The sequence below is a fragment of the Orbicella faveolata genome, unplaced genomic scaffold, assembly GCF_042242905.1.
Source record: "Orbicella faveolata isolate gen_17 unplaced genomic scaffold, um_ofav_v1 contig_13, whole genome shotgun sequence".
NCBI classification, from domain to species: Eukaryota; Metazoa; Cnidaria; class Anthozoa; order Scleractinia; family Merulinidae; genus Orbicella; species Orbicella faveolata.
Window position 1 is genome coordinate 23,417,298 of NW_028301540.1, and position 10,973 is coordinate 23,428,270.

At 39.8% G+C, this 10,973-nt stretch overlaps 1 protein-coding gene and 1 long non-coding RNA gene across 2 annotated transcripts; both read left to right on the top strand.

Annotated features, from left to right (window-relative positions):
* The first annotated feature begins 2,428 nt into the window (after positions 1-2,428).
* Positions 2,429-3,205, top strand: LOC149115675 (uncharacterized). The gene is made up of 2 exons (XR_016206246.1): positions 2,429-2,629; positions 2,993-3,205. It is a non-coding gene; the product is annotated as an uncharacterized LOC149115675 (long non-coding RNA).
* Positions 3,206-7,671: 4,466 nt separating this feature from the next.
* On the top strand, positions 7,672-9,149 carry LOC149115676 (uncharacterized). Its single transcript, XM_089285914.1, has one exon. It carries the CDS (start codon positions 8,030-8,032, stop codon positions 8,579-8,581), a length of 552 nt encoding a protein of 183 aa, XP_089142040.1. The 5' UTR covers positions 7,672-8,029; the 3' UTR covers positions 8,582-9,149.
* The last annotated feature ends 1,824 nt before the right edge of the window (positions 9,150-10,973 follow it).

The following is a 10,973-nucleotide window of genomic DNA, read 5'->3' on the forward strand; positions in this document are numbered from 1 at the left end:
GATCAAAATACTGTAGGGTGTCTTGAACCGAAACGCTTCTCCCATTTCTATTCTACTAGGGATCCCATGGTGCTTTTCGGTAGGTAATGTGATATTTGGGACATCTCGTGTCTTTTCTGATCCACTGCTTTGACAACTATGTTTTTCGTGACGAATTTTACTATCTGTACGAGAGAATAGTCTATGACAATATCGACAATAAAGGGACATGACTCCTTGCTAGTTTGACTCAAAATGAATTGAGGCAGTTAATGCCTTAGTTTTATACATAATTAATGATCGAGTTGACGAGTGTGGTGGAGGTGGTGGCGGTGGTGGTGGTGGTGGTGGTGATGGTGAATGTGGTGGTAGTGCAGGTAATGGATGTGGTGGTGGTGGCGAATGTGGTGGATGTGGTGGTGGTGGTGAATGTGGTGGTGGTGGTGTAGGTAATGGATGTGGCTGTGGTGGTGAATGTGGTGGATGTGGCGGTGGTGGTGGTGGTGGTGAATGTGGTTTTGGTGGCGGTGCTAAATGTGATGGTGGTTGTAAGTGTGGTGGTGGTGTAGGTGGTGGTTGCGGTGGTGGTGGCGGTGGTAAATGTGGTGATGGTGGTAAATGTGGTGGTGGTGTAGGTGGTGGTGGTGGTGGCGGTGGTAAATGTGCTGGTGGTGTAGGTGGTGGTGGTGGATGCGGTGGTGGTGGTGTAGGTGGTGGATGTGGTGGTGGTGGTGGTGGTGGTGGTGAATGTGGTGGATGTAGCGGTGGTGGTGGTAAATGTGGTGGATATGGCGGTGGTGGTGGCGGTGGAGGTGGATGTGGTAGTAATTGTGGTGGTGGTGGTAAATGCAGTGGTGGCGGCGGTGGTGGCTGTGGTGGTGGATATGGTGGTGGTGAATGTGGTGGTGGTGGTGTAGGTGGTGGTGGATGTGGTGGTGGTGGTGGTGGTAGTGGTGGTGGCGGTGGTGGTGAATGTGGTTTTGGTGGTGGTGGTAAATGTGATGGTGGTGGTGGATGTGGTGGGGTGGCGGTGGTAAATGTGGTGGTGGTGTAGGTGCACTGCGTGAAAGCCAAAATATTCTAGATTATTATATGGCTAGCTCCGTGAGCGGGCAAGATGAATCAAATCCTGCGCTGTGATTGGCTACCCGAGCGGGCAAGATGGAGCTATCTTGCCCGCTCGGGACTACCCGCCATGTCCCGCAAGAAAAATTTTCCCGAAAGCCATATAATAAATCCTTTATTGACCAAGCTTGTTCGGCCAAGATGGCTGGATATTGGCCTCGTTCTTTTTTTGCGTGTTTATGGACCTCGACTCCGTCTCGGTCCATAAACACGCAAAAAAACAACTTGGCTAATATCCAGCCATCTTGACCTCACACTTGGTCAATAACCCATATGTATTCTAGACTCGAATCTGTGATGGTGACGCAATAGAATCCTAGAGTATTCAAGCCGCACACAACACGTGACGTACACCTGGAATATTCGTATCGAATACGGTGGAATACGCTCCGTTCATAATCGTTCGAGGATTTTCGTTAAAGTATACCACACATCTGTCGTACTCCTAGAGTATGATGGCGAACCCTTTCTAAAAAGAACTTTATAAAAGAAGGTAACAGTTCGGGTGCATAGCATTCTCCTGGAAGCAAAATTTAGACTGAATTCAAAGTATGTGCGATCTGCGCGTGTACACGTTTATCCTCGAATACGTGATCTTGACGCCAAAGCTATAGAATTCTAGAGTATTCATCGCGTGTACAACCGTGACGTGGACCTGGAATATTCTTATCGAATATGGGCATACGGCAGGAGCACGACCGTGTATTCGTTCGTTGACCAGAACAATTGTACTTTTTTGGTTCATGTTGTCGGCGCGGCGCATGTGTTTTGCTTGAATCAAGAAATTTACACACTTTGTTGTAACTTCGAATTCCCCTCATTCGGTTTTGACGGAGGTTTTCGGGATAATCACTACAATTCAAAGTGTATGTATGTACGTAAAGTTCCGCAAAGTTAAACTGACTAGAGACACGTAAAGCTGCGCAAAGTTTGGTCAGTAAGAGGAATCAAGTTCGTTTCGGAGAAGTTTTGGTGTATTCAGTGGAGAAAGTCCCGAGACCTTCAGACAAATATCTTTTCTCTGTGGGATGACTCCTAAATAACGGCCCAGTAGCTTCCTCAGTCGACTCCCTGCCATCACATCAACATTGCATTACGCTTGAACAAGAAATCACAAAACGTATTACGAAGTCGAAAACACTTTAATCAGATTTTTTTCCTCGAGGTTACTTTTGAAACGAAACTGACTTTAAATGTGTCTCGAAACGACTTGTAACGAAATGAGAGAAACGACATTCATCAGCATTCTGAGTGTCCGGCCTTCAACAAGCACGGATCAGCGGTTTTCCAAATTAGATACCAGGTTCTCTCGGTTCTCGCGCCATTTTTTGGCGTTTTGAAAAGTGTGAAATGTTGAAGCTTGCATCAATCTCTTGGTCCTTTTTCACTGTTTAAAAACTCTACTTTGGCGGACAAAATTCAGTTTACCTTCACTTCTTCTCTGTGCACGATTTCAAGCAGTTTTTGGTGGCATACAGCTGGTGAAAACATCGATACATACGGAGGTACGAGTCAACAACAACAGGTAAAACGTAAGCCATTGTTGCCTTCCCGGGTTGTCTTGTACGTACGAGTAAGTTAAGCTTAAGTTTCCAGGGTAAAGTTCAGTTGTAATGTTTGCTTAAGATGTATGGAATTGCCTCTGGTTGTAAATGTTTCTTTATCAAGCAGAAATTATACATTGGAAGTTAATGTAACCTTGACTTCAAGAGCGACAGCAATGGGAACGATGGTGAATTAAACCATTAAATCAAACTACTGTGTAAAATTTACTGATTGATTTATTATGATATTTTCCTTAGTTCTGCAAACTTGATTTGAGGTTTCCCAGTGTGGAATTACACATAAACTTAACCAACCTTTTATGCGTATTGTATTTTAATCATAGGATGAAGTAAAATTGGTAATGCCTTACATGTATGTATAATCCCTGGCCTCCGTATTTGAAGAAAAAAAAGGAAAACCTATGAGGAAGACCCTGGCTTACAAGATACATGTATGTATTTATGACTATTTAGGGGGCCATGGAGACTTTTTAAGATTTATTTTTGTAAGAGCTTTTGAAAAATTATATTGGCAAGTAAATTTTGGCATTTCACAAGTCAGTCTCTATATATTTTATATATAAACAAGGTGATTTGGAGATCTGTTTTCAGAGTGCTCAGTAGTAAACTAGAGCGTGATTATAACAGATGACGAACTGAGCAACTGTAGATCTGACTTGACATTTTATTACTATTTAGTTTCGTAGTACATAACTTGTGTGCAGCACTCGTGAGATAAAATTGCCAAATGCGAATTTACAGCATTACACTGATTTGAAATACACATGCAACCGTTAGAAATATGATAGCTACAATAAGTGAACGCTTTTACAAAAAAAAGAGGGAAAATTGGAAATTATAGATAAACACTGTTAATATTGTGTAACAACAGAAGCTTTAAAAGTTAAAATTTAGCATTTCTCAGGAAGAATTTGTTTGCGTGTCTACATGAAGTTATCAGTTCATTCCATTTTTTCAGAGAGGCTACAAAGGTTTACAAAGGTACTTCTCCCAGAGGCAAAGGTTACATTGATTTGAAGTGGGGTTACATGGGGCAGCTTGCTTTAAAATCTTTCAAGTGACTTTGAACTTTGATTTATTGTCAAAGTCACCTGGAGGCTGCCCCATATAACCCCGCTTCAAATCGATGTAACCTATGCCTTTGGGAGAAGTACTTTATTATTTGTAAACCTGAGTTAGCCTCTCTGAGCAAACAGAATGAACTGATTAGATAACTTCATGTAGACATGCAAACAAATTCCTCCTCAAAAATGTTACATGTTAAATTTTAAATTTTAAATCTTCTCTTGTATTTCAATAATAACAGAGTTTATTCCTAATTTCCAACTATCCTTTGTTTTGTAAAAGCATTCGCTTATTGTAGCTATCACATTTCCAATGGCCGCTTGTGTATTTCAAATCAGTGTAATGATGCAAATTCCCATTTGGCAATTTTATCTCATGAGTACTGCACACAAGTTGTGTAGTACGAAACTAATTAGTAATAAAATGTCAAGTCAAATCTACATTTGATCAGTTTGTCATCTGTTATTTTATATATACATTATGTTAAGGTACATGTAAACCCTGTTTCATTGATGACTACTACAAATTTCAAGACAATTTCCCATAGTAATGTCAAACTATAGTGAAACTTTGATATAATGAAGTGCCAAGGAATTGGCAAAGTATGTTCACTATAACAGGGTTTTGTATCAAGGTTCTTTTCCGTATAGTCTACTATTACTGGGGCCATGAAAATCATTCGTTATACTGAGGACCTCGTTATATAGAGGCTCGTTAAATCGAGGTTCCATTGTACTAACCATATCCCTTCCAAAGGTAAATATTGAAAATTGAGTTTTATTACTCATTTAGGTTATTAGTCTAAGAAGGAATTTGTTTGCATGTGTACATGAAGTTATCTAATCAGTTCATTCTGTTTGTTCAGAGTGACTATTAGCCACTCATTTCAGGTTAAGAGCTGAAAATTCAGAACAATATTGAATTTGATACTCAAATTTTGATTGGATTAATTAATGCATAAAAAGTTTGCACCATATCTAGCAAAAAATGAAAGGCTTCTAGAGCTTGGCTACCTTTGTCAGTGCAAAATGAAACATAATCTGTAACCTTGAACATTGTTGCTTGAATCGTTTTTAATGTTTTTAAGCCCACAAACTCTGGCCTTCACATCCTTTCATACTTTGTTTGCACTGTAAACTTGATTAATGTGCAACACAACTCTCTCTTCTCTCAAAGGCATCTTAAGTATGTTTTTGCATGCACTAGAAACCCAGGTGCTTACAGTGTAGCTTTCCCAATGTGACTGTGAAACCTTTTGGTCATCAATCCTGTCAACACTTAGTGTTGATCTCAGGTCTTGGTTTGAATTTTCAGCTCTTTGTCTTGAGGTTACCCTATATCTTTCAGAGTGTCTTGCACCCACGCCATTTAGCATGTCTAATTCAAGGCAATAAAGCTGGCTATCAATCTACACATACATGTATACCAAGAATTTTGAAATAAAATGAATTGTCAAATTTTTCAGGGTTTCTCTATGCGAGCATCCGATCACTTTTTGAAAGCTAAGTCAAAGTGAGTCTGCCTCGAATTTTGGACAGTAGCTAGTTTATCATCCATGTCTGTTAATTTTTATTTTGAAATATTTTTTCTCTGAGAGTGATTTTTGAATGATCAGTCCACCATTTTTTATTCCTGTTTTGGAAATGTTCTGTAACTCTTTACTGTGATTGAATATGGCAACACGCGGGCAATTTTTTTAGTGTTTTGTGTCCAGAAACTGAGAAACAAATTAAATTAACAAGAAACAAAGTTCACTTTGACTTGTACATGTAGCTTTCAAAATGTGATAATAATAATAATGATTTGGACGCCAGCACTAAAATGTCTAGGAAAATTTGGCAATTCATTTTATTTGAAAGTCCTTGGTATAGTTTGATAGCCAGCTCTATAAGTTTTAATTTGATATGGGGTTTACATACAGTGTCTACAGATTAAATCGGATGCACTACGTCCCTTTTGTCTGAGACACCTCTAAAGGTATATGGTAATGATAAGAGGGTTCCAATTGTTGAACTGAATAATGATGATGTTAGAGTGGTTTTCAATTGAGTGTCGTAAAACCAAAACTAAAACCAACTACTCACCAGTTTGACTTCTCAGCTAATCTCGAAGTGTAGTAAAACCAAAACCAAAACCAAAACCAAAGTATTGTCTAAACCAAAGTAATTGTCTAATTACTTTCGACACTCAACTGAAAACCGCTCTAAATATGCAAAGCAGCAATTCATTAATTCATCCTTAATTCTCTTTTGTAACATAGCAGCATCTAGTTCTAAAGTTTGCATACAAAATGTAAGTGTTTTTTAGACTGCTTCTCAGATGGTTCCTTCTGCTTTTTCATAATATAGCAGCATCTAGTTAGAAAGTTGCATGTAAAATGTTATAGAAGTGGTTTTTTAGACTTTGCTTCTCAAATGCTTCATTATGCCTTTTCATAACACAGCAGCATCTAGTTATAAAGTTTGCAAACAAAAATGTTATAGTGTTTTTCAAAGACTTTGCTTCTCAGATGGTTATGCTTTTTCATAACAAAGCAGCATCTAGATATAAAGTAAATGCATACAAACTGTTATGGTGTTTTTCTAGGTTTTGCTTCTCAGATGGCTCCTTATACTTTTTCATAACATAGGGTCTTAACAATGTAAATTCTTCCTTCGTTTGATGAAAATAAACATACACGAGCAAGTAACAATATACAAGTAAGTTTTATTATTTCAGTATAAATAAAGTATTATTTGAAATGAAATGAAGATGTCATAACGGCAGTTGTTTACTTTTTGTTGGGATAACATGCATATTGTCCTGGTAATTTTCTTTCTTTTGGGTGGGTTTTGTTAGGAATCCAAAGGAATTTAAAAGTGTGTTACACTCGGCAGTTTGAACAAAGTTTGGGGGATATACAAGCTTTGGTATGAGTCCTCAGTACTTCACGTTAGCGTCAGTATTCAATCACGAATACGTTTCATACTTTACACGAGTCTCGTGTCCCAGTCGAACACCACAGAACACTTGAAGTGTGTCGTTTAGAATACCTTAAAACCTCACGTATGCCTCAGTATTCAAACATGAATACGTTTCATACTTCGCGTGAGTCTCGTGTCCCAGTCGAACACCACAGAACACTTGAAGTGTGTCGTTTAGAATACCTTAAAACCTCACGTGTGCCTCCGTGTTCAAACACGAACACGTTTCATACTTCGCATGAGTCTCGTGTTCCAGTCGCACGTTTCGAACATTAGCGTGTTGTCTGACTGAACTACGCGGTAGTGTATATTACCTGCATAAAACCCGTTCTTGACGACGCAAGACATCTTTGGCTGTGAAAAATGTGACACAACTTTCGTATTCATAGCGTGCGATTCTCGAAAATTAGAGCATACTTGACGTATTCAATAGTATTCGAAGACGTTCACGTCAGAAATGGCGTCGTGCATCTCGTGTTCCAGTCGCAAACTCTCGAACAACTGAGAGTATTGGAAAATGTTCGAGTCATAAATGATCACTATATCTTCGAAGAACATTAATGCAACATTAATCTACCAAAACGTGGCCCGTATGATTTATCGAACACTTCGAGTCATTCACAAGTATTAAATTTGAATACGGAAAAACAGGCCGGATTCCTCTAGAATATTCCAGGTGTATTTCGAGTCAGCCGCAATCGAATACGTCAGAACATTGCGGCATACGCGGCGTGCGCCGATCCGTATTCGAGCGAATTCGGGCCCGAATATTTGGCTTTTCGCGCAGTGGTGGTGGTGGTGGTGGATGCGGTCGTGGTGGTGTAGGTGATGGATGTGGTGGTGGTGGTGGTGGTGAATGTGGTGGATGTGGCGGTGGTGGTGGTAAATGTGGTGGATGTGGCGGTGGTGGTGGTGAATGTGGTGGTGATGGTGGCGGTGGAGGTGGATTTGGTGGTAAATGTGGTGGTGGTGTAGGTGGTGGTGGTGGTGGTGAATGTGGTGGATGCGGCGGTGGTGGTGCATGTGGTGGTGATATAGGAGGTATGAAGAATTTACTGCTTCAAGCTTTTCCCACTTGCTGGCAAGACATGATGGACGCGTATCAAAAAGTGTCCAAACGACCGTTTGGGTACACGGTCCTAGATTTACATTCCGCCAGTGATGACAGGAAACGCGTGTTTAGTCACCTCATGACGCACGAAGGATACCCGCGCTGGCATCGAAGAAAGAGAGAGGATGTCTGATCATTGCCCAAAATGGTATATTAAACATCAGTTTAATCGACTCGGCTCATTTGAAGTACGTTGTCTTGGGTGAAGGTCGACGAGAATCATGGATGATCGTTCAACAGATATTTTTGGCCCCGTGGAAGATAACAATGACGAGAACGTTGAAGAGGAAGAAGAGGTGGATGAAGAGGAGCCTGAAGAGGAACAGGAAGAAGATCAGGATAGTAGCAGCTCCGAAGAGGAAGAAGAAGCGGACGACGATGAACCAGATCCATGGAGTCCGCTACGTCAAAACGTCGGGGAAGACGTCAAAAAAACCTACCTGAAAGAAGTCCAGCAGTTCCTGGATAAGGGAAAATCCCAAAACTATGCCGAAAATGCTGCTTTCAACGTCCTATTACCTGTAAGTAGAAGAAGGCTACGAAGGACTTACTTAGAGCGTCTAAAATGGACTCACCGTATCAAACACGACGCAATACACCGTAAAGTCATGAAGACTCTTCGACGCTTTATTGAGGAAGACGACATGGATTTTGACGAAGCGGCCGAGTCGGCAGTGGCAAAACGAAAATTTCTGCTAAACAGACTAATGCGGAAGAAGTTACTCCCCGACGGTGATGACGAAGAGGAAGTAGAAGAAGAGGTTAAGACCTGAATTAGCCATGTGACTCTTATAAGAGAGTGTGATTCCAGGGTTTTAGTCATTATTTGTAAGACGCCACACATGCAAGATGAATTGCTCCAATCAACTGTCGGGGAATGACCAGAGGGTTGTCTGTAAAAGGGCCTACCACAAAAAATATTATGCCAAGAACAAACAGCGAATCCTGGCCCAACAAAAGAGATATCGTGCAGAGAACGTCGGGATTCTCAAAACCCGTCGTAAAAGATGGTATGAAAACAACAAGGAACGACTCGCCAGCAGCCAGAGAGCGTATTGTCAACAGAACAAGGAGCACATCAGAAATTACCGAAGACAATACTGTAAAAACAACAGGGAACGGATCAACGAGTATTGGAGAAGTTATTATGCCAAGAATAAGGAAAGGATCAGGCAAAGACTTCATGACCAAAAGCAAAGAAAACTAGGGCAGAATATCGTGCGTTTTGGGACCAGGGACCAAGAGTCTGTGAAACTGGAAACGAGTTTAGTTCCCAACACTTTGTGGAATACCGACGGTCAAGACTTAAAGAGTTAAAAATTGTAATCAATTCTTTTTCGGAGTTCATGTTATTATTTTTATTATCATTATTCAATAAACGTTGCAAAGACTCAGACTCTTTGTTTTTGTTTTTGTTTTGGTTTACGAGTTTACAAGTCAATCGGTCTTGATAGAATTCATTTTACTTGTGACAACGTTCAACACACGTCTTCTTTTCTAAGCGTAACATTCTTTCCTGTCTTCGTGGCTATGGAGTTGAGCGATTGCTAGTTGTGTGACGCTTTGGAGGAAAGGACTATGTTTGCTGTAAGTGATTTATTTTGGCGCTATTGGAAACCCGCTTAGACAACTATAATTGTTGAATAAGGAGCGATTTGCAGTGTTTGTAAATGAAGTTAAATCTTTACTTCAAGCGCGAAACGTTTGTTTGAAATTCCTTTGATTTTATTCTCAAGGGTTAAGATACAGTCTATCATGATTTGAGCCTCTAAACATGTGCTTTTCGGTTTTAATTTATTTCATGTTTCATCTCTGACTAATTATGTTAATTCCGCTTCAATGGTCGCCCAAAACGCCTTTTGTTTGTTCAAGATTCCTTTGAATGATGCTTTTCTCAAGGGAACAGTCGAGATCAAGGAGTTTAGATTTTATTGCAATCTGCCATTAGCAATTCATTTTCACTTGAAGCATTTCAATTGTATTTTTTTTCTTCTCACCTTTTAGCCTATAAATTTTTGTCTTCCCTTATTATTCGTTACTCGTCAAAGATTGCATTCACGCTGGATAAAATTATTTCTGTTCTTTTGATAGTGCTATCTTATTTGAGACACAATGACCAGCTTTCTGTAATTTTAGCGCAAACGTTTTGGACATTAAAGTTCATTTGAAAAATTGTGTGATGACGATAGAAACCGGTCTTTTTACTCGATCAACATGGCAATGACGTCATATCTTTTAATGTTAGCCAAAAAGTGTTGATATTAAAGTTCGTGACATTTGACAATGTGTGATGTTTGGTTTTTAAATACCGGACTTCTGTCGTTTAGGACCACAGGACACCGTAAGTATCGATTTTGAAGTTGCATGACATTTTTTACGTGACCCTGGCGTGATTTGTGTCGCCATGGAAATCCGTGAGACCGATCCCAGTCCTCCGTTGAGGCTGGTGGGCTGTTTTCCAACATGGCCGACTTTCGTGGGCGCCGCCATCTTGAATTCTTAATTCGGCTCCTGATTGGTTGAAATTTGTGGCGGCCATCTTGGATTTGGAAAACAATAGCATCCATTGTTCTCCAAACAATAGCCCATTGTCTTTCTCGGCTCCTGATTGGTTACCGGTCATATGAGCGACTATTATTTGATTTCTTAATCATATGCACTGAGACTTTCACACGTACAATCACAATATAACGGACTCACATAATGTGTCTTATTTGAATTTGAGAATGATGGCATGGAGCCGTCGAAACGTCATTGTTTAATATCGCAGCTTTTTATTTTTAAAAATCGTTGGAGTTTAAAAACTCTTAATTAATGGCCTGGCAAGATATCATCAACTTTGAGATAAGTTGATATTTCGCTGTCAATTTTGTTGCTCAAAAAATGGACGTTTGTTCTTTATTGACTTGCCAAGTTTCGTAAAAATATATTCTCTAAATTTGACTTTATGCTAAAATAACCCCCAAAAGCTTTTTCTTATGACCATTCTTAGGGCCGTTTGGCCTTAGCGTGTTTGCATGTAACCAGTTTCTCTTGTGTAAAAAGCGTATGAAAAATTCTCTGTTGATCTATTTTAGTTTTGAACTGTTTATTTACAATACAGGCTTAAGAATGTGTTGCGGTCAATCCGTGCTTTAATCCATTACGTTTATATTCATTCACATT

Bases quoted from the DNA above. Each gene is read 5' to 3' on its own strand.
- LOC149115676 (XM_089285914.1), top strand. From the start codon at position 8,030: ATGGATGATCGTTCAACAGATATTTTTGGCCCCGTGGAAGATAACAAT.